The sequence below is a fragment of the Panthera tigris genome, chromosome D1, assembly GCF_018350195.1.
Source record: "Panthera tigris isolate Pti1 chromosome D1, P.tigris_Pti1_mat1.1, whole genome shotgun sequence".
Lineage (NCBI taxonomy): Eukaryota > Metazoa > Chordata > Mammalia > Carnivora > Felidae > Panthera > Panthera tigris.
Genome location: NC_056669.1, coordinates 108,613,831 through 108,636,185, shown reverse-complemented (window position 1 = coordinate 108,636,185; position 22,355 = coordinate 108,613,831). Strand labels below are relative to the sequence as shown.

The 22,355-nt window shown below is 56.0% G+C and overlaps 2 protein-coding genes across 3 annotated transcripts; one reads left to right on the top strand and one right to left on the bottom strand.

Moving 5' to 3' along the window:
* Positions 1–11: 11 nt before the first annotated feature.
* ACTN3 (actinin alpha 3) lies at positions 12–13,218 on the bottom strand. Its single transcript, XM_042959637.1, has 20 exons — positions 13,072–13,218; positions 9,285–9,399; positions 8,990–9,109; positions 8,588–8,674; positions 8,418–8,505; positions 7,882–7,960; positions 7,717–7,798; positions 6,493–6,953; positions 5,810–6,040; positions 5,538–5,685; positions 4,234–4,384; positions 3,524–3,632; positions 3,288–3,428; positions 2,842–3,024; positions 2,263–2,397; positions 1,995–2,174; positions 1,424–1,570; positions 1,266–1,331; positions 406–564; positions 12–322 (listed from the first exon to the last, which is right to left on the bottom strand). Exons 1-20 carry the CDS (start codon positions 13,216–13,218, stop codon positions 164–166), a joined length of 2,988 nt encoding a protein of 995 aa, XP_042815571.1. The 3' UTR covers positions 12–163.
* An 884-nt stretch (positions 13,219–14,102) lies between these two features.
* On the top strand, positions 14,103–21,653 carry ZDHHC24 (zinc finger DHHC-type containing 24). Of its 2 annotated transcripts, none has more exons than XM_007092056.3 (3): positions 14,103–14,415; positions 15,511–15,788; positions 19,155–21,653. In XM_007092056.3, exons 1-3 carry the CDS (start codon positions 14,135–14,137, stop codon positions 19,448–19,450), a joined length of 855 nt encoding a protein of 284 aa, XP_007092118.2. In that variant the 5' UTR covers positions 14,103–14,134; the 3' UTR covers positions 19,451–21,653. The 2 variants fall into 2 exon arrangements, with proteins under 2 accessions (XP_007092118.2, XP_042813779.1); XM_042957845.1 differs by having other exon boundaries at positions 14,335–14,624.
* Positions 21,654–22,355: the final 702 nt, after the last annotated feature.

Sequence of the window (22,355 nt, the reverse complement as noted above, 5' to 3'; positions counted from 1 at the left end):
TGCTTCCGGAACCAAAAGGAGATGGAGAGAGGCTCACGGATGGCTCTTTATTCAGAAGTACGTGGCTGGCCGTTCTCTGAGGCCTTTGCTCCAAGAGATGGATGGAATCAGCCAGAGGGAGTCTCCTCTCTCTGACTCACGTAGAGAACCTTAGGGATTGAGGTCAGAGGTCACTCTCCCCATAGAGGGCACTGGAGAAGGCCACATAGTCCAGAGCACCAGCTGGAGCCCCGGAGCCTTTGTAGGGTGCCATACGGCGGATGCAATACTCGGCCTGCTCAGCCGGGAGCTCCCGCCGCAGCTCCTCAGGGGTGATGTAGTTCTGGGGGAGAAAAGGTTATTGAGGACCCCCAGATCCTGTTCCCTGTCCCAGCCCGCCAGCCCTCTCCACCACCCAGGACTCACCTTATCTCCTGCCAGGATCTTGAAGGAGGCCACAACTTGCTCAGCTGTGTCGGTCTCGGCTGTCTCTCGTGTCATGAAGTCAATGAATGCCTGGAAGGTCACAACTCCGGCTGCGTTGGGGTCCACCATGGTCATAATGCGAGCAAACTCCACTTCTCCCTGCAGGGGTAGAGGCCAGGCACCATGCCCATGGGTGCTGAAGCCAGAGGACTCCTGATGTCCCTTTCTGGGGACTGTCCAGCTTTGGCTTGATGACCCCAGTTACAAAGTGCTCTCTTCCCTCCATAGATGGTGCCGCAGCTTAGCTCTGGCTTTATAGGAAGTCCTTTCTACTAAGCTAAAAACTGCTTCCTGTTCCTGGCAATGTCCCCTATTGCCCTTTGGTCCTGATCTTTTTTTCTGGAGCTCTCTGTAGTGCTGTTTCTCTGGGGGAAATGTTGCAAGCTAAGGCGCTTTTGTTTTTTTCTTTTAAAACTTATTTTTATTTTTGAGAGAGAATCTTAAGCAGGCTCCATGCTCAGCACAGAGCCCAACACAGGGCTCAGTCCCAGGACCCTGGGATCGTGACAGCCAAAATCAAGAGTTAGACACTCAAACAACTGAGGCACCCAGGGGTACCACAAGCTCAGGCTTTCGAGTCACGTAGAACCAGATCCAAATGCTAGCTGTGTCCTTGAGCAAGTTAATTCACCTCTCTGAGCCTTTGATGGCCCTGCGTGAAATGAGGTAATTCTGCCCAGCCCCGGTGGGTTTGATGAGGAGATGAAGTGCACGTGGAGGGGGGAGGGGTGCAGTAGGTGATCGGTATGCAGGAGAGAGGCACTGATGGGGCTCCTGCGATGCGGGCTGGGGGCACTCACCAGGTCATAGCCCATGGAGATGAGGCAAGCTCGGAAGTCGTCAGGCTCCATCATCCCATTCCGCTTCTGTAGCGCATGAGTGGATGTCAGGCTTGGCCTGCCAACCCCCCGCCCTGGCCCCCAGGTCCACCACCCCACAGGGCTGGGCCCCTGCTGACCCGGTCAAAGTGGTTGAAGGACGCCCGGAACTCGTTGAGCTGCTCCTGGCTCAGGCCCTTGGCGTCTCGGGTCAGTACCTGGTTCTCCACCTCATTGATAGTGCGGGCGATGGAGGTGAGCAGCTGCTCCCAGCCTACGCGGATGTGCTGCGGGGTCGGCGGTGGGCCAAGTCAGCGGGCGGCCAGTGCCTGGCCGCTGGCGCTAGCTTCACTTCCAATCTGCTGTGTGCCCCTGGGAGAGTCTTCCACCTTATTGGGGCTGTGTCCCTATCTGGAGGTTCCACTGAGTGGCCTCCAGCAGCCCTTCCTGCCTTGCAGTCTGGCGACTTGGTTCGTATTAAGTGTTGATCAACCGATCGTGGCGAGCCCTGGCCTGGCTTTAGACTCCTGTGTGACTCTGGACTGGTCACTTCCCCTCTCCAGATCTCAGTATCCCCATGGATACACCGGGGGACCTGGACAAGCTGAACTGGGGACCCTCCTGGGGCAGACGTGCTGTGTCCGGCCACGGCTGCCCCAGGCTTCCCTGGCCAGTGCCACCTCCCCTCTCTCCTCAGCAAGTGGATCCCACCTCCATGCTGTAGACGGTGTGCTTGTTGTCGAACACCAGGCTCTCCTGCAGAAGCTGGTGGTCGCCCTCCAGCCGGTCAATGTTGCTCTTGTAGTTGATGATGTTCTGCTCCTGTTGCCGCAGCCCAGCCATCTGTTCCTCCAGAGACCCGGCCATCCCTGCTGCTAGGCGCCCCACCTCCTGTAGGGGGACCCAGGCGGGATGTGAGCTCCCTGTGGCCTGGCCCTGGCCCCACTCCCCCAGCTCGACCGCACCACCCAAGCCTTACCTCCACCTTCGCCTGGATCCAGGGCCCAACGGCATTGGCTTGAGCTGCAAACTGTCTCCGGAGCCTCTCGTTCACCTGCTGCCGGGCCAGCTCCTCCTGCAGCGTCTGGTCACGGCTGGGCACCAGCTTTCGGACCTAGGAAGGAGGGTGCTTGTGCGTGGGTCAGCTCTGGGAGCGAGAAGCTGGCTTTGGGGGGAGGTGGGCTCCGACCCCTAAAACAGCCCCTGCAGCTCTGAGCCAAGATGTCTGGGCTATATGGACAAGCTCTTGGACAAGTCATTTGACCTCTTGTTTCCTCATCTGGGAAACGGTGCTGATGATATAACTGATAGCTAACCTAGGTTGTTTTATAGAGATGTCCACACTCAGGCTCAATACAGGAAAATGCTGCTGTTATAGCCATTTTACAGATGGGGCCGTGACAGGAAGGGTGACTTATCCAGGGCTACATGAAGTCTGAGAGACCCCAGATCCCAAGGCGGACTTGGTTCTCCATATCTCGGGACATCTGAGGTTTCAGGGCAGTTAGAATGCACAGGAGTGGGTGGGAGGCAGGGAGAGGTCACAGGCAGTACTGACCATATCCCACTTAGCGTTGATGTCCTGCGGTGTGAGGTTGATGTAGGGGTTGGTGGAGCTGGGCCGCAGCCCGTACGTTTGGCAGATCTTCTGGATCTCACCCTGGATACCCAGGATGGCCCCTCTTTCTCGGTCAGCCTCGGGCAACGTAGCCTTGAATTGGTCGTGTGCAGTCAGCAGGCTCTGGGAACGACAGGAAGGAAGCGTCAGCCAGCACCCTTCACTTCCCACAGGCAACAGGGCAGCAGGGTGCTCCGGGCCACCCAGCAGGTCCCCGGCGGGGCTGGCTCAACCCAGGCCTCCAGTCTCCCAGCCTAACACTTGGGAACTGGGGTTTCCCTCCCACCCCCCTTCCCCAGGAACCCAAAAGAACGGCCGACGGGATTCGAGGCCAGCTTCCCCATCATCCCATCCGGCACCCCCGCACCCAGAACCCCCATGTCCACCTGGGTCTCCTCCACTGAGTGCACCAGCCACACATCCTGCAGGTCCTCCACGGCACCATCCAGCCAGTTGTTGAAGGGTGCCGCCCGCCGGGCAAACTCCAGCTGCAGCTGGTCAATGGTCTCCAGGAGCTTCTCCATCCGCTAGGAGCCATGGGGATGGTGAGTCAGCAGCCTGCCCACAGGCCCCTCACCAGCCTCCGGTCTCCAGCCCCCAGTTCCCTGGCCCCCAAGCCCACCTCCAGCGCGTCCCTCCTCTTCTGGGTCAGTGTGCCCAGGTTGTCCCACTGGTCACAGATGGCCTGGCAACGGCTGTTCACCGAGGCCGCATCATGGTAGTCCAGCTCACTGGGGGCGAGAAAAGGGATGATCGTGGGGTCAGACCACAGCCCAGATTTCCACCCGACTGTCCTCCTGGGACTGGAACCTGTGCCCCAGATGAAGGCGGGGGTGTCAGGGGAGGTGTGGGGGAAGCAGGGCAGTCCTGGGGGTGGAGATGGGGGTTCCAGTGCGATTCCTGGGTAGGGGGTGCCGGCAGATCCTCAGCTCCGGTCCCTCGGGGAGCTCGGATGTGGGAGGTGGGTCGTGTTTCAAGGGTGGGATTGCTCGAGAAGGGGCGGGTGTCCTGGAGGTGGGGGGCGTGGTCAAGGCTGACGGGGAGGTTTTGGGGGAACCGGCCACGGAGCTGAAGGGGGCTGAAGGGGGCGGTCAGGTTAGGGGTGGCCCAGGAGGGTGAGGCAGGCCAAGCACGGGTAGGAAGTGCGGGTCCCAGGTGGGGACAGGACAGGATTACGGGAGGAGGAGAGGAGCAAGTGGTGACGGGGAAAGACGTGAGCACCAAGGCAGGGCTGCTGACTTGAGGAGGGCAGCGGGGAGCCCGGCGGGCGGAGGGACGAAGCCAGGTAGGGGCGTTGTCACCGGGGCGAGCCGGGAGGCGGGCCACGCCTACTTGAGCTCCTGGGCCAGAGCGGCGATGTGCTCCACGCGGTCCTGGTGCGCCGCCAGGTCGCTCTCAAAGGCCTCGTGGCGCCGCAGCAACGCCCGCACCTCCTGCAGCGAGGCCGACTCGTAGTCGCGCTGGCTCAGCATGTCCTCCTTCCCTGCTCAGAGAAAGGACCGGCTCGGGTCACCCAGCGGCGGCCACGGCGGGAGAGGGGGTTCGAGCGAGGCTGCGTGACCTTGGAGATTCCTCATCTGTGAAATGCAGGTGATCACACCTGCCCGGCCTATCGGCCTATCGTAGGGGTTTGTTCTGCGGCGCTAGGGTGATAAAGTGAAGTGAAGCTCCTGTTCCAGGGCATGACCTGTAAATCACGTCAGTGTCCCCGGATCCTGCACGTTTCAGGGTGGCCCTTGGTACAGTTCGGGTATTACTGCATATCGAACTACCTCCCAGCGACTAATGAGCCCCTGACCTCTGCTCACCAGTTTCCCCAGTGCCTGCCACAGTGCCTGACCCTTGGTAGACCTTCTAGGAATATTTGTTGGATGAATGAATGATGAATATAAAAGTGCTTTCAGAGTAAATTACCATAATTACACAGATAAAACTATAATAATAATAATTGCAGCAGCGACAATTTGTTGAGTACCTTTGCATCTTGCAGAGCTGGTAACAGGCTTAAAGATTCAGAAACCCCTTTAAGAGTCACAAAATGGCTGTATATTTAGGGAGTTTTTATATCAAAGCATTGTTATTCTTTGTGCCCATAATCCATTATCAGATGTTTGTTCATTATTTTATTTATTTATTTATTTGTTTGTTTGTTTATATATTTATTTTTTGTTCATTATTTTTGACAGAATTCATTTATTTGTAGGATTAACATCCCTGGTAGAGTACGGAATGAATGTTTTCGTACAGAGTGTTATATTTGACTCGTGCAGTATTTTGCCATCAATATGCTTTGAGTATAACATAATTGCTGTTAGCATTGAGGACTCACCTGCTACATGTACAAATAAAATGCTAAATGACAGATTAATCAGAGCAGACCTACAGAAGGCCAGAGCTGGGAGACAGGGGGTGAAGTTCACAGATGAAGAAACCGTGGCACAAAGAGGAGAAGGGACTTGGTCGCACAGCAAGTCAGGGTAGGACTAGAAAACAGGTCCCCGTCCCCACCCCCACCCCACCTCCCTAGTTCCTGGCAGAACAAGTGCTCCTGACCTGCGCATTTTGCCAGGATCCCCCCTCCCCCACCTGCCAGTTTTCACCCCAGGACAGACCCGAGCCCCATGAGGTGTACCCACCCCGGGTCCAGGTTTCGTGCAAGGAGGCCTTCTGCTGGAATTTCTCAGCCAGGTGCTGGAGCCGCTGCAGGCGACGGATCTCCGAGAGCAGCCAGTCCTCGTAGCCTTTCTCCACCTGCTCCAGCCCACGCCATGCGTTGGCGATGTCCTGTGGGACAGGCAGAGGTGTCTTCCATCATGGTATGCCCATTGTACAGACGGGGACACAGAGCCCAATGTCGCCCAGAGGATGTGGGCAGAACGGGGGTCACCCCATCCCCGGCCTGGCTCACCGAGACGAGCTTGCCCTCCGAGGGCATGAAGGCGGGCCGGTGGCTCAGCCGCAGCTTGGTCTGCAGCGTATTGAAGTTGATTTCCAGCTGGCACTTCTCCTGCACTCGGGGCGGCTTGTGCAGGCGCCGGTAGTCCCGGAAGTCCTCCAGCTTGCGCTGCATGGCACTCATGCTGGGCTCGCCCACACGGTTCTCCAGCCACGGTATGGTGCGGCGGATCCACTCCAGCAGCTGCCGGGGCCAGGCAGGTGCAGCGCAGAGAGCTCTGAGCCAGTCTGCTCACCCCTTCCACCCCTGTCCACCCACACCCCGGGCTGTGGCCGGAAGGAGGGGCCTCCAGCAGAATGGGGGTCCCCGCTAATCAGGGAAGGAGTGGGATGGTAAATGTCTGAGTCCAGGGACCAGCAGAGGCTAGCACAGAGCAAAGGGTCATGAGATTGCCTAAATATGAGTGAACAGATAAATGAATGAGTAAAGCAATGAATGATGAGGGAATCAGTGAATGACCAGGAGCTCGGACAGGCAGCAGAGGGCAGGAGACGAGTGAAGACGGCAGGAAGAGGCTGGAGGAGGCCAAGGCCAAGGCCCTCGGGTGAGGGAGGCTCTGTGGGCCCGGGCTTGGGCCAGGGTTGGCGGAGCACAGGTAGGGGAAGGGGAAGGGCCCTCTCTGGCCTCAGTCTCACCTCACTGGCAAGCTTCTCGTACTCCTCCATCAGCTTCTCGTTCTCCTGGTTCACAGCCAGCACCTTACAGATCCTGTTGGCAGCCGTCTCTGCCTGTCGCGGGAGGCCGAAAAGGTGGGCACTAGAATGAGCTACTGCTTTCCCTGACACAGCTTTCCTCTGTAAAGCCCTTAAAATTTGGCTCCGTGCAGATAGGGGAGCACATCTTTTAGGATGAGGAGGGAGCTCCCAGACCAGATGCCTCTGCTTCTGAGTTCCCCAGAGCCTGAGCATATGTGGCTGGGACAGTGGCACTCCCACCCACATGGGGCCCAGCACCTCCAAATGTCGGACCACAAGCCCAGCCCAGGCAGCAGGAGCGGGGGGCCCCCTTACCTGCTCAGCCCCGGCGAAGGCGTGGTAGAAGCAGGAAACGTAGGTCATGATGGCCTTCTCATCAGGCTTTGGGGTGTTCACGATGTCTAGGGGACAGCAGCGAGATACAGGTATTTATTGCCCAAAGCCAGGCTTGAGGAATGGGCTCACGCCCCTAACAAGGCAGAGAGCTCCCTCGAGGCGGTAAGGGTGGAGACATCTAGTCACAGTTACCAACCGCCAGCGACCCCAAACCTAGCGTCTGCCTCTTCCCTGGAGCCCTCCCCAATCACCCCAGTGTCCAGCAACCTGCCCCTCTGTGGGGTGAGAAAAGCGTAAGGGAGCGGGTGAGTGAGCAGACACGCGGCCCTCAAGAAGCACCAGCCCACACTGCCCGGTGTCTCTAACCATCCCATCCCTCTGTGGGTCCACCTGTCTTCTGTCTTTTCCCCAAGTCCTCATCCATTGGTGCCCACAGACCCAGGGCACCAGGCACAGTACGTGCTCAGAAAATGTTTGCTGCTTCAATTGACTGAAGACTTGACTGGGCACAGGGACAAGAGGCAGGGCCTGCCCTTAAGGAGCTCCATGCTCCCAGGTACCCAGGTCACAGATCTGAGACAGAAGGTGGCACCATGAGGGAAGAAGAGGAGAGGCTGCTTCCACTGGCTGGTGAGGGGTAGGCAGGCATGATAGAGGGCTCCTGGAGAAGGGGGCCTTGGGCAGGAAGGATTCTGACGGAGATGGGGGGGGGGAAGGGGGAGGGGAGAGAATTCCAGGAGGAGGGAAGAGCAGGGGCAAAGGTGAGAGGGTGGGACCACGCCATTGGTCAGTAAGTGGAGTCCTCGCCGAGGCTAGACTTCCTCTCACCTTCGGCATCCAACATCCTGGGGATGTCCAAGTATTTCTCCGCCACCTCAAAGGCAGTGTTTAGGTTGCCAATGGGGTCATCCTAGATGGGCAGGAGCAGGGACAGGTGAAATGGCAGCTGAGGGCAGAGGTGGGGAGTCGGGGCTGGGAGTGACAGAGGCCTACCTTGCGCAGTTTGGCATAGTCGATGAGGTCAGGGCGGTGTCGGTGGATGAGAGCACAGAGAGCCAGGCCATCCTTCCAGCTGGACAGACAGAAGTGGGGGTCAGTCCCGGATTCGAGCTGAGGCTCTGTGCTTCCCTCACTCCAGGAGCATCCCCATCAGGACAGCCTCATCAGTAAAATGGAGTTGTCTAAACTCCTTGGCTTGGCATTTGAAGCCTTTCGTTACCAGAGCTGGACCATCTCCTCCAAGCTTATCATGATTCCTTCACATACCCTGTCCTTGGGCCACACCAATATCTAGATGTTTTTGCTTACAAGGTCCCCTCTGGCTGGAATGCGGTTCCAGGGATGCCCCCAGTGCACCCTCCCTCACCCTCCTGGATTCCATCGCAACATCGACTGAGTCCTCCTACTTTCAGACACTGTGCCAGGAACTTGGCTGTGACCTCTCCTCTCCTGGGGCTTGTGATAGGGGCCAGCTCTGTGCCCCAGAGCCCCGCAGAGGCCCGCGTGCATGTGCTGACCGGCTGACAGACCTGGTGTGGAAGTTCTGCACATTGACGTTGCGGTACGGCGCTGTCTTCCGCTGGCACCACAGGAGCAAGCCTTCCTTGGCCGAGGTTTCTGGGTGGGGATGGGGAGAGATATTAGCTGGGGAGAGGGGTCTGGGCCAGCCCTCCCACTCTATCGCTTCCCCACCACTCACCCTCCACAGAGATGTCCTGGATGGCGAAGCGAAGGATGATGGTCCAGATCATGCCCAGGGTCATCTTCAGGTTCCCGTCAACAATCTCTGCAGGGTGGGGAGTGGGGACAGATTCCAGCCGACATTCAAGGCCTATACCACCTCAGCTGCCTTCCCTCCTGCTCCGCTCTCCGGCCCTTGTCCCCCATCCCAGAGCCGGTACCTAGTAAGTGTTCAATCCCGGAACACCTACTAGCGCCAGGTCCTGTGCCGGCACTTTGGGCACGTTTGCCCCTTAACAGCCCCTCCCAAGAGGCATGGATGGTCGACTCCGTGGGTGAAGAGACTGAGGCTCACAGAAGCGACTTGACGCCGGGACCGCCCTCCAACCCCCTCCCAGGTCTTCTCCTGCCACCTCCCTACCTTCGGCACCAATGGACACCAGCTTAACCCCCTTGCTGGCAATGAAGTCCAGGGCCTTGTTGACATTGGCGATCTTGTGGAAGCGCATCTTGCCTTTGTCTGGCCTGGGTAGCCTCTCTCCTGGGTGTAAGAGGAGAGGTCAAGGGTCAAAGGTCACAAGAAAAAGCTGAAGACCCTGTCCTCAAACTTCCCCCTCCCCCACTTCATCCCCTCCAGCACTCTGCTGCCGCGTTCCCCCAGCTCTCCGGATTCTCCTAGGTCCCAGGGCCCCTGTGCATTGATTTGCGCCCCTCACCTGAAATGACCTCCAAGAGCAACATGAGTTTGAGGCCATTGCGGAAATCCTCCTCGATGTTTTCAATCTGGGTGCCGGCCTTGCGCAGGTGTGAGTTGCACCAGGCAGTGAAGGTCTGGGGGGCAGAGGACAGCACTTAGACCCTAGCGCCGGCTCTGGGGGACATCAGGGTAGATCTCAGAGCCCGGGCCCCAGATTCAAGTCCTGGCCCAGCCACTGACTTGCCATGCAAGTCCTTGTCTCTCTCTGAGCTTTAATTCTCCTGGAAAAGGAAAAGTGGGCGCTGGGGCCCACACAGGTCCCACTTTGGACCTGGGACACACCAGTTCCGGTCAGTCTCAAGCACCTGAGGGGGATTTAGAAAAATTGTAAAGCATACGCTCCAAAGTGTGGGGCCCTCCCACACACAAGGGCCAATGCAGGGTGATACCGCCCTTCTAAGGCCTGAAAAATTCTGGACTGAAGCATGTCCGGCTCTGAGGGTTGTGCCTGAGGAACTGTGCACCCGTGTTACTATTATCTCAGCCCCACTGCCCTCCCGGGGCTGTTGTGAATTGGCCTTCAAGTAGAACGTGAGGGTGCGAGAGCTTTGCAGGTCGCAGAGGATCATCTGGGCACAAGCGCGGCCTAACACGGCTCCTGGAGGTGACTGCCCTTCCCGTCTCCCTAGAGTCATCCTCAGCCTCAGCCTCTGTCTGGGATGGGAGGGGGGGGGGCTGCTGTGCAGTTGGGTGTATATTGGGGATGGGCGTGACCTGGTGCAGCCTGGTGCACAAGTTTCCACCAACCTGTCAAGCCTTCAAGCCCTGGATTCTGCCATTAGCCACAGAGTCCTTGGTAGAATCTATCCTTGGGCTCCAACTCACTCACTGTGGCCCAGGGTGCACCCCTTGCCCTTTCTTGGGCTCAATCTCCCCATTTGTACAACTAATCGCCCAGACTTCACGATGTCCCCAGGTCCTTCTTCCTCCAATCTGGCAGGATTCTAGAATCCAGAGCATTCCCCCACCACAGAGCAATGGATTCTGGGAGGTGGCCCTGGAAGTCAATTGGAATTGTTTCCCTCAGATAGCTTCCCTTCCCCAGACCAGCTTTTCAGCTGTCCTTAGAGCTGGACGTGAAAGATGATGCTTTAAATACTTGAAGGACTGTCGTTGCTAAGGAAAGAAAGTGAGCTTCCCGTCACTGGAGGTATACAAGTGAGTCTGAGCACTACTGGTTGGGGCCCCAAGCATAGGAGAAGGCAGTCGGATTCTCTGTAGTTCCCTCCAAACCCAGAGTCTGAGATGCTCTGGGTCTAGATAAGGCAGGGAGGAGAGGCAGGACTGGGTGGGGGTTCCATGGCGGAGGAAGGGGCATTCTTTCCTTTGACAAACATGACTCTTAATGAGATGTGGTCCCTGACGTAAAGGAGCTCACGGTCCATTAAAGAGTCACGTTGGTCTGAGAAGTGCTGGGAGAGACTAGTGTCGGGGAGAGGAGGGAAAGAACTCTTCAAATCAGATGGGGGGCCTCCTGGAGGAGGCTACTATCTGATCTGAGCTGCAATGGAAGGGCAGGAATTATTCAGACAGAGAAGGGCAGGCAAGGGCACGCCAGGCAGGGCCAGCGCCACAGGCAAACGCTCAGCAGGGAGAAACAGCTGTGAGGTCTGTGGGGCTATAGCTATCTGGGTGCCGCTGGAATGAAGCTGGGGGTGTTGGGGTATAAGTGGTGAGAAGCAGGCCGGAGGGGCGGCAGGGGCCAGGTCATGCACGATCTTGGGTGCTAAGCCGGGGACTTTCAACTTGATCCTGAGGGCAACAGGGAAGAGAGGGAAGCTTTCAGGCAGAGGGAGGTGGGCAGAAAAGTGTCTTAGAAAGCTCTTTCTGGTTACAGAGTGGAGGCAAACGGCTTGGCAGAGCAGAAGGGAGAGGTGAGGAGGTGGTGCCCAGGACCAGGGTGAGAGAGGAAGGGTGCCAGTGAGGCGGCATAGGGCAGGATCAGACAGATGGGGTAGAAACACTTTTCCTTGCTGAACTGTAAGCTCCCTGAGGCAGAGGCTTTGTTTTGTTTCCTGCTGAATTCCTGATGCCTAAAACAGCACCTGGCCCATAGTAGGATCTCCCTAAGAAATACCGAATGAATGTTTTTGAATGAGGTTGAACGAAGAGGACTCAGGCATCGAGCAGGAGCAGGAAGGAGTGCTCCAAGACCCAGAGGAAGTGCAGGGGTGGAGTGGGGCTGAGGATGAGCACAGAGATGCTCAAGTTGGAGGAGAAAGAAACTCTGGAATGGCCAACTCCCAGAGATGCTGATTAATTTCCGGAGCATCTACGTTGTGCAGCCGTTGAATGAATGGATGAGGTGGGTGGCTCTAGGTTGAGTTAGAAGGATATCCCTGATATTTCGTTAAGTGATGAAGGCAAGTTACAGACTGGCACGTGTCTAATGAAGGGCGGGCGGACCTGGACCTGAGAGAAACATGGTGGGTGGGGTAGGGATAGGAGTTGCGGCAGAACAGATGGCAGCTGGAGCCAGGGGCAGGGATGACATCACCGGGAGATGGCCAGACCCAAGGACCGCAGCCTTGCTCGGAGACAGGTGCAGGAGGAGCTTGAGGGGAAACGTGTCACCGGGGGCACCCCAGCCTAGTCAGCTGAGCCTCCCAGACTCTGGGGTCATCTCCTGTCATCTAACCCAGCAGGAGTGCTCTGATTCTAAACCCTAGGATTCTCAGATCCTGCAAATTCCACTGAGCGCTCCTGTTCCCTGCCCTTTCCTGGAGTCGCACACTGTTGGCAAATGCTGAGCGGGGTCCGATGACTTCATGGTGTCCTCCCTACCCCTGGCCTGCCACTCCCCAAAGTTTCCTCACTCCAGCCCGGATCATTTTCTCTTTTGGGAACCCAGGTGTTCTGCCCCCTCCACTTGGGAAAGTCTGGGAGTGAAAATAGATCAGGGAGGGGGCCCGAGTGCCCTACAAGGCTGGGCCTGGGCAGCAGCTGCCCGTGTGCCCCACTCCAGCTCCCTCAAGGCGCTGCCTCAGCACAAAGTGTCCATCTGGCCGGAGCGTCAGGTTACTGTGTAAGGGGACCCAGGCTCCCCTCCTCCTTGACCCTGTGGCCTTTTCAGCAGACTTAGGGCCTCTGGGGTGGGAAGGGGTATCTTGAGAAGGAGTGGGGGTGGGGCAGACAAGGGGCAAGGACTCTCAGGTTGGGTGGGGGGTCCTGCTTTATGACAGCATATGATTTGGGTTCTATCTCTGCCCCTTTCGGGGCTTCAGGTTCCTCATTTGACAATTGGGATGGAGTCGAAATGAACCCCAGGGTGGAGAGAATAGAGAGAAGCGAGTGGGGAGGGGTCTGGGATGGTTCCCTCCTCCCGCACACTCCCAGGCCCACCAGTTGCCCAGCTGCAAGTCCTCTGGGTGGGGTCTAGGATATTTAACTAGAGGGTTGGTGGTGTGGGGAGAAAGACTATTCTCCCCACGCTCCCCAAACTTGGATCTCCTGGGCTTCACCCAATCCTTTTTCGCCAACAGAAGTGGGGCAGTGGGCACTGGGTAATGAACCCTGAGGGGTGGGGACCCCAGAAACTCTACTGGTTATCCTAAACCCCTCATGAGCGCTCCCAGCCCTCTCTTCCAGCCCTAGGGGACGGCAGAGGACTGATGGGCAGAGCCTGGGCTAGGGAGTGGCTCTCCGGGTTAAGACAGGCTCTGCCCCAGACCTGCTGAGATGCCAAGGACAAACCGCCCGTCTTCTCAGGCCTCAGTTTTGCCATGTGGAAATGGGTGAGCACTCACTTTCCGCTGCTGCTTCTCCCAGGCCGGGTCCAGCAGTAGGTCGCGGTCCCAGTCCTCCTCCTGTTCCATGTACTCGCCGCCCCCGCCGCCGCCCGCGAAGGGCCCCTCCCTGACCCCCAGACCCTCGGGCTGCATAACCATCATCATCTTGCTCGGGCTCCTGGCTCCGCTGCGCTCGGCGCTCTCCAGAACACCGGGGCCGCGTTAAGTAGCTCCCCGCCCAGCCCCGGATCGGATTCGCGCTAAATATGGGGGAGGAGGGAGGGGCCGGATGGGGGCGAGGGCGCTCGGGTCGGGACCTGGCGAGAGGTTGCCCTGGGGCCAGGGGACTGCAGGATTTGGGGGTGCTGGGGGGATCCCATGGCGGAGATTCGGGGTTCCCGTCCCGGCTCCGCCTCTTGGGTGCTGTGTGGCCGTAGGAAAGCCACGGCCCTCTCTGTTTCCTCATGTGTACAACGGAGATGACGATAATAACAGTGACTGTAGACCGCTCTAGAAGCTGCCCCTTAGGCCTCCTCCTGACCCTCTCCCTGCGCGGCGCTGGTGGGAAACATAGAGCCCTATCCCCATTTCACAGTCAGAAACAGCGAGGCGCTGAGCTGTTTGAATGTTTTCTGGGGTGATGGAGACACTCGGGCATGGGAAGGGGTTCCAGGCCAGCTGGATGAGCCGATGCAGGGCTATTAATATCGGGGCGGCTGGGGGTTGAGGGGGAATGAATGTGCTGAGCCGGGAAACCCCGATGCCACCGAGTCTGCAACTCAATCCTCCAAACCAGCCAGCGAGAGCAGAGGGCGTAGCTTCGGTGGAGGGGCGTGGCCTCCGCTGGCGGGCGGAGCTATAACGTGCTGTCCTTCCCTGCTCCAGCGCCAACGGGATTCCAAGCTTCTCGCTGGCTCGTTCGGCCGTCCAATCACATGTCTGCATCTTCGGGCCGCTCCCTGTGACTCTAAGCCCCCTTCGAGCTCCTATTGGTCGTAGAGGGCGTCCGTCTGCCATTATCCCCGCCCCAATACGGAAGCGGTGGTGTACTAGGGACCCGATAGCCGGTGGGGACCAGGCCATGGGGCAGCCCTGGGCGGCGGGGAGCGCGGAGGGGGCGCCCGCGCGGCTGCCCCTCGTGCTCACTGCGCTGTGGGCCACGGCTGTGGGCTTGGAGCTGGCCTATGTGCTAGTTCTGGGTCCCGGGCCACCCCCGCTGGGACCCCTGGCTCGGGCCTTGCAGCTAGTGCTGGCCGCCTTCCAGCTGCTCAACCTGCTGGGCAACGTGGGGCTCTTCCTGCGCTCCGATCCCAGCATCCGGGGCGTGATGCTGGCCGGCCGCGGTCTGGGCCAGGGCTGGGCGTGAGTGGGGCGCGGGATCTGGCGAGGGGGGAAAGCAGGAGGAGCCTTGGACTGGGGGAGGCGCCCTAGGACCTGAAGATGTTAGAACCAGATTATAATAGGATCCGCTTGTTAGAGCCGGAACACTCTTTTAGAACCTGGATGGTAGATCCTGAAGACGTATCATTCATTCACTTGCAAATATTTAATGAGCACCTGCTATGTGCAAGGTACTGTTCCGGCCACTGGAGGTACAATAAAATAGATTCCTGACACCCTGGAGCTGATTTCAGTGGGGGAGGGGGCAGATGATTAGTTACAGGCATAATAAATTAGCAAATTGTATAGAATGTTAGAAGATGTTGGTGGTATGGAAACAAAAAGAGCAGAGTAAACGGTGTGCAGGTTGCAGTTTGAAATAGGGTAGTCAAGGTAGGTATTTGCACCGACTTGAAGGAGGTGGGGGAGTTAGCCATGTGGGGATCTGGGGGAAGAGCATTCCAGGCAGAGGGAATAGACAGTGGAAAGACTCTGAGGCAGTTATGTGCCTTGCATGTTCCTGGAACAGCAAGAAGGCCATGGTGGCTGGTGTGGAGTGAGAGGGGGAGGAGAGAGGTTGGAGATGGAAAGACCTTGCAGGACACTGAAGGCTTTGCTTTTACTGGCAGTGAGATGGATAGCCACTGGAGGGTTTTGAGCAGAGGAGAAGGGCACGACTTAGACTTCTAAGGATCAGTCTGGGTGCTGGCGTGAGACTAGACTAGGAGGAAACAAAGCTGGAATCAGGGAGAATAATTAAGAGTCTGTTGCAGTAATCCAGTGATCTTTTGGTGACTTGGACCAACGTGGTGAGCACAGAGGAAGTGAGAAGTTTGCTCCTGGGTGTTAGAGGCCTTAGGACGGGATGTCTGAGCTGCAGGAGCCCTCGGACCTGCAGTGCTAGAACTGGAAGGGCCCAGGAAGTGGTGTTCAGCCTGCATTTATGTATGATGAACTTGAGGCTTAGTGAGGACAGCGGCTGTGCCTGCTTCCCCAGGATGGGCTCAGAGGCTGACCGGACCTGACGAGGTGCTCAGAGCTGCTGGGGGAACTGACTCTGTGGTTCCTTCTCTGCAGTTACTGCTACCAGTGCCAAAGCCAGGTGCCACCACGCAGTGGGCATTGCTCCGCCTGCCGCGTCTGCATCCTTCGTCGGGATCACCACTGTCGCCTGCTGGGCCGCTGCGTGGGATTCCGCAACTACCGGCCCTTCCTGTGCCTGTTGCTTCATGCTGCGGGCGTCCTGCTCCACGTCTCTGTGCTGCTGGGTCCTGCCCTGTCGGCCCTCCTGCGAGCCCACGCACCCCTCCACATCGCGGCCCTCCTCCTGCTGCCCTGGCTCATGCTGCTCACAGGTGGGGAGCTTTGCAGTGGGCCATTCTGGTGGGGGATGGGATTTCTGGCTGGTTCCCCTGGTAGTGCCCTGGGGACCCAGTCCCAGTGTCATTTATGGGGGGTGAGGGCAGCCCGGGATTCAGCTGGGTGTGCAGTACAGTAAAATACAGGGCCTTGACACAGGTACAGAGTTCTGGCTGGGAGAATCGGGGAAGGGTTCTAGGTGTGGGCACAGAAGGAAAGACTAGTGGGGATTCAGGACATAGGTTGGGATGGGGAGGGAGCATTCTAAGTGGGGGTGCATTCTGAGTGAGGGGAGCAGCCTGAGCAAAGGCATAGAGGTTGGACAGGGAGTAGGTTCAGACTGGATGGTGGAGGTCCTGGATGCTGGTGTGAGGAGATAGCCAGCCCTGACTTGACTGGACAGGAGGGAGCCAGTGAAGTTTATAGTCAGGGGAAGCTCCAGGCTTTGGAAGTTGGGAGGAGAGGACATGGATCAGGAGGTTGGTGGAGAGGCCATGTTCTGGATGACAGACTTATTCCTCTTTCTTCTGACGACCCCCCGCCTCCCTGAGATAAAATCCACCCCCCCCCTATTTTTTTGTTATACTATTTGTTGTCTCCCCCTGAAATGCTTTGAGGTTTCTCTCCCTTGACTCCTTCCTCCCGACTCCTCCGTGGTGCCCTTTGTAACCTTGTCCTGCGGTTACTAAACTCCATGACCATTCAGTGGTCACTGTGTCTCCTTATCCTCTCCAAACCCCAGTCTGTCCCAAGGGCCCCTCCCTGCAGCCTGGGGGGAGGCCTTGGAAGGCCCAGTGGGGATGGCAGTGTCTTCCTCTGCCCACTGGCTCCCTGAGCGGCCTCCTTGATGACCCCCTGCCTCCGCTGAGACCCAAGGCCTCCAGCTGCACCTCCCTGTGGCCATTGCCCTCTGAGCCCTGGGCCCTGATGAAATCCTGGGTGTCTGAAAGTCTGGGTGAATGGCCCAATCAGTGTCCCCGTTGCTCAGCCTCTTGCCCTTCTCCTCCATTTGACTCCCTCCCTCTACTCCCACATCCACCCTAGACCTTGTCAGAGGCCAAACTGTGTCAGAGCCAACACCTCCCAAATCACGCTATGAGCCTGTCACCCCTTTCTCTGCTCCCCACCTCCTCTCCTTCTCGCCAGCTCTCACTCTGACACTCCAGGACGCCTGCTTCGTGAGCGCCTGGCCCTCACCTTTCTGTCCATCAGCCCTCCCCACGTCACTGCCCCCACATCCAGCTTAGAATCCTCATTCTCACCATTCTTCTGCCAACATCTCAATCCTCTTGCTCTGTCTGCCTCCCGCTGTGCCTTCCTGGCTTCTCTGTGTCTGCCCCTGGCTGCTGCCAGCTTCCAGAGATGCTCGGTACTTCATGGCAGTTGGTACCATGCCGTGTTCATGGCTGTGGACCCCAGCAGATCCAACCTGACTGCCTTCGGCTTCTCCTGATGTCTGGCCCGTCCTCCCTGCTCAGAAGCCTCGCTGTGGGCCTGCTCTCCTCCTGCCAACCCAGGCTCTCTCTGCACGCTTCCTCTGGGTTTTCCCATCGGTACAAAGCCTCTCTTCACCCCACATCCTCCTCCTCCCTAGCTCTTGCCTCCTGGCTCTTCTCCTGTCAGCAGCCAAGCTGCTGCTACTGCTGCTTTTTTTTCTTCTTCTTTTAATGTTTATTTATTTATTTATTTTTTAGAGAGAAAGGGAGAGAGAGAGAGAGAGAGAGCAAGCGGGGGAGAGGGCAGAGAGGGAGACAGAGAATCCCAAGCAGTTTTGAGCTGTCAGTGCAGAACCTGACGCGGGGCTCAAACTCAAACCATGAGATCATGACCTGAGCTGAAGTCAAGATTCAGACAGATGCTTAAAAGTCAGACGCTTAACCGACTGAGCCACCCAGGCACCCCTAGCAGCCAAGCTTCTTGAAGGACTTGCCCGGGTACAAGACCTTTCTGCCTCAAGACTGCTGACCTCCAACCTCCTGGATGGCCTGTATCCTGGATTCTCCAACAGCCCTTCCTGCATCCTGTTTCCTTCTTTCTTTCTGGTTTCCCTCTCTCTTCTTCTTCTTCTTCTTTTTTTTAATTTATTTATTTTGAGAGAGAGAGAGAGAGAAAAAGAGAGAGTGGGGGAGGGGCAGAGAGAATCCCAAGCAGGCTGCACACCAGTAGTCGCCGAGCCTGACTCAGGGCTCAGACTCACGAACTGTGAGATCATGACCTGAGCCGAGATCAAGAGTCGGACGCTTAACTGACTGAGCCACCCAGGCGTCCCTTCCCTCTCTCTTCTTGGTTGGGTCCCAGAGGACCTGCTGCTGAGGTCATGGTGTTGATTCCATCTTACTCTACACTCTGGTGGGTTTCGGAACTGCCTGTGCTCCAACCGCCTGCGGATCTGCATGTCCAGCCTGGGCTTCTCTCCTGAGCTTCCAGAACCATCCATGCATGGGTCTCCCAGACGCCCCTCCATCCTGCCTCAGGACCTTCAAACAGAATGTTTTCTCCCCTCTTCACCTAGCAGATACCTCCTTCAGGCACCACCCAAGATGTCGCTTTATTAAAACAGATGAAACCCACTTCCTTTAGCCTAATACATCTGCTTGGCATTTCCCCACACAGCCTCTTTTTTATTGAAGTAGAATTCCTATAACATGAAATTCGTCCTTTTAACCACTTTCTAGAATACAATTCAGTGGCATTCAGTACATTCACAATGTTGTGCAACCGTCACCACTATCTAATTCCAGAACATTTTCCTCACCCCCAAAGGAAAGCCTGTGCCATTAAACAGTCCCTCCCCATTCCTCCCTTGAATCCCCCAGGCCCTGGTAACCACCGATCTACGGTCTTGTCTCTTTGGATTTGCCCGTTTGGGACGTTTCACGTGAATGGCGTCATAGAATATGTGACTTTGGCGTCTGGCTGCTTTCAGTGAGCACAGTGTTTCATGACTTCCTGTAGTTCATTTGTTCAGCGGATACTTAGTACCTACTGTGGGCCGGGAGGTGCTGTGTTTTTCCATCGTAACACACATCACTGCTGTGATTAAGTAACTGAGAAGCGATCTCTTAAACGTCTGTCTGTGAACTCCCGGAGGTTAGGGGTCCTGTCTGCTGTTCATCTTGGTGCCTGGTACCATGTCTCGTACCCGGGAGGTGCTCACAAGTTTATGATGAATGGAAGTCAGATCTTGGGTAAGGAGCTGTGTCTGCCCAGGTCACCAATGGGGGCTGGCTAAGGAACAGCCAGAGTGTTTGCTGAGCAGAGGAACGAGCCCCTGCTTCGCAGTAGAAGGTGAGGGCAGGAGCTGGGCTTTGGGAGGACTGGGCCCGCTGCTGCTCCCTGACCCTCTTGCTTTCTCCTTGCAGGCAGAGTGTCTCTGGCGCAGTTTGCCCTGGCCTTTGTGACCGACACGTGTGTGGCAGGTGCGCTGTTGTGCGGGGCTGGGCTGATCTTCCATGGGATGCTGTTGCTGCGGGGCCAGACCACGTGGGAGTGGGCTCGGGGCCAGCACTCTTATGATCTGGGCCCTTGCCACAACCTGCAGGCGGCCCTGGGGCCCCGCTGGGTCCTTGTCTGGCTCTGGCCCTTCCTGGCCTCCCCCTTGCCCGGAGACGGGATCACCTTCCAGACTGCAGCTGATGTGGGCCTCACAGCCTCCTGACTCCAGGAAGAGCCAGAGCTGTTCGGGGAGAGGGGAGCAGGAGAGGGGGCTCCTAACTCATCTCAGGCCCATCCCTAACCTCAGGAGGGGAGGTGCACTGGTACTTAATGCCTTTTGGCAACTCCAGTCCCATCCTTGGCCTTGCCCCTGCCCAGCTTGGACTCCAGTGTCCAGGGCTTGGGCCCTGCAGCTCTGCCTCATCGGCCCTCTGGCAGAGTGGCAGGTTTGGCAAGGGGCTGCTTGGCCAGCCTAGTCACCCCTTTGCCAAGTTAATAAAGCGCCCACTTGGTTCTTGGACTCCCTCCATCTTTCTAGGTTTCTGGTTCCTCTCACTGTCAGGCCTGGGACCCACAGAATGCCTGAGGGCATGAGGGGCCAGGGCTCTGCCTCCTGTGGCCTTGGTGGGGGCCAGAGCTGGGGCACAGCAGGCCAGGGCTGCATGTAGGGACCCAGGGAAAGAGAATGCAACATTCTTTCCCTGGTTCAGTGCTTTATAATTAGAAGCATCTCCACGACACTCACTGTGCCTCTTTGACTAATCTGGTACCAGAGGCAGCAGTTATGAGAGTTGATGGGATGAGATCATGGGGCAGTGAATGGAGGAGTCAGGATTTGAACCCAGATATTTGTGCTTTCTCCTTCGTCCTTACACAGCTGAGGAAAGTGTGTAGGCAAAACCGAGGCAGAGAAATCAGGTGGAGATGTTCAAGCATCTGAAGGATGATGCTCAGAAGGCCAAGCTCTTCCTCTCTGGAGCTACCTGTTAAACATTTTTATTTAAATATAGTAAATAGACTTCCTGTTAAATGTGGCAGGTTTAAACACATGGGTTTACCTCCGTTTCCTCTTAAAATCTAAAATGAGAGTAAAGAAATAAAACAGGTATAAATTTACAAGGAGAGAGAAAGTAGGAGGGAGACAGTAATAGACCAAAGGACCTGATGATGTTTTGAAACATGGGAAATGGATGGAGGCTCATAAACTCTCTTAGCAGAGAATTAGAAATTAATTAAATGTTCCTAGAAGGAGGGGCCAAGAAGCAGCCAAATTGTCCCCCAGAGCCCTGGAGGCTCAGGAACTCTCCTGGCACCATGAAAGGCAAGGTTTGGGACGGACAGTAGGGGGACTGATCCAAAGGGCAGCTGGGTTGCCCTCCCCCCAGGGCACTCCCTACCCCTGGCAGCCAAGCAGCTCTCCTCCTAGGGTAGAGATGGGTGCTATTCGAAGAAGCTTTGGGTCTCAGGGGCACTGGGGGAGGGGGGGGGGAGGGGTTGGACCCAAAACGGGGTTAAGTGAAAAAGTCTACAGATGCTGCCAAGGGTGGGGGGTTGTCATCCCGTGACACGGCAGGCTTGTCACCCAGGAACCCTCAGAGAAGTCCATCCTTCTGACAGGCCCTGCCCATGCCCACAGAGGTTTGAGCTGCTAGGGCTTCGTTTTTTCCAAATGGCATGTTCAAGAACTATTTTGTAACTGTTAGGAATGTGGTGTGCCTGGCACTCTGTGCTGCTTTACCCCTCCAGAATACTTTTTTCTTTCCTTTCTTTTTCTTTCTTTCTTCCTTTCTCTTCTTTCTTTCTTTTTTAATTAAATAGTAAGGAGAGGCAAGAAGATATTTATAAAATAAAGAGAAACTCCCTCCCCAGCCCCATTTAAGAAGAGATGGAACCCACTTCTTTGAAGTCCCCGCTGTGCCCTCCCTGGTCGAGAAAACACTGTGCTGTCTTCACCATTCCCTTGCTTTGCCTTGTAATTGCATTACCTAGGTCTGTATCGGTTTTGCATGTTTTTGAATTTTATATAAATGGAATCATACCGTTTATTCAGTCACTCAGTATTATGTTTCTGAGATTTATCCAAATCAATGTGTATAGCTGTGGGGCATTCCTTTTCCTTGCTGGATAGTGAGCCACTGAATCTACCGCAATTTATTTGTCCCATTTTGTCTCACGGGTCATTTTATCTGCCCCTGTTGTGTGACTCCCTAAGATCCATCCACGGTCCTTGCTCTTCCACATAAATTTTAGAATCCACTTGTTAAGTTCCACCAATAAAAATCCCTTTGAGATTGTGAATGGAACCCAACTGAATTTACAGATCGGTTTGGGGAAAATCAGCATCTATATGAAATTGCATTTTTCAGTCATGAACATGGTGTATCTATTAGATGTTTTCAATAAAATTATATACTTTTTCTCATAAAGATCATGCCTCTTTTGGTTAGATTTCTTCTTTTTTTAATGTTTATTAATTTTTGAGAGAGAGACAGTGTGAGCAGGGGACAGGCAGGAGAGGGAGACACAGAATCCGAAGCAGGCTCCAGGCTCTGAGCCGTCAGCACACAGACCGACATGGGGCTCGAACCCACGAACTGTGAGATCATGGCCTGAGCTGAGGTCAGACGCTTAACCTACTGAGCCACTTGGGCGCCCCACATTTCTTCCTTTTTTATTCATTTTTGAGAGACAGCAAGAGCGCATGAGTGGGGGAGGGGCAGAGACGGAGGGAGAGAGAATCCCAAGCTGGCTTTGCACTGTCAGTGCAGAACCTGACTCGGGGCCCGAACTCACATACCGTGAGACCATGCCCTGAGCCGAAACCAAGAGCCAGACGCTTAACCGACTTAGCCACCCAGGCGCCCCATGGTTAGATTTATTCTTAAGTATTTGATAATGTTTTGTTATTATACATGGTTTATGCAAATAGATTGTGTACAGCAAACCAAAAACTTACCATTAACTTATAAACTCTTCTGAGTTTTCTATGTTTACAATAAAATAATCTGTGAGAAGACAGTTTTGTTTTTCCTTTAAAATTTTTATACCTCTTAATCTTCTTGCCCCTCCTGTATGGGTAGAGGAAAAGTAGTGGGCACCCTGACTTGTTTCTGGCCTTTGAAGAAATC

Excerpts from the sequence above, each read along its gene's own strand:
- ACTN3 (XM_042959637.1), bottom strand. The coding sequence starts at position 13,218 with ATGATGATGGTTATGCAGCCCGAGGGTCTGGGGGTCAGGGAGGGGCCC. Across the intron at positions 9,400-13,071 it reads GGGAGAAGCAGCAGCGGAAA|ACCTTCACTGCCTGGTGCAA; the intron begins GTGAGTGCTCAC and ends TCTGCCCCCCAG. Across the intron at positions 2,175-2,262 it reads GGATCCAGGCGAAGGTGGAG|GAGGTGGGGCGCCTAGCAGC; the intron begins GTAAGGCTTGGG and ends GTCCCCCTACAG.
- ZDHHC24 (XM_007092056.3), top strand. The coding sequence starts at position 14,135 with ATGGGGCAGCCCTGGGCGGCGGGGAGCGCGGAGGGGGCGCCCGCGCGG. Across the intron at positions 14,416-15,510 it reads GGTCTGGGCCAGGGCTGGGC|TTACTGCTACCAGTGCCAAA; the intron begins GTGAGTGGGGCG and ends CCTTCTCTGCAG. Across the intron at positions 15,789-19,154 it reads CTGGCTCATGCTGCTCACAG|GCAGAGTGTCTCTGGCGCAG; the intron begins GTGGGGAGCTTT and ends TTCTCCTTGCAG.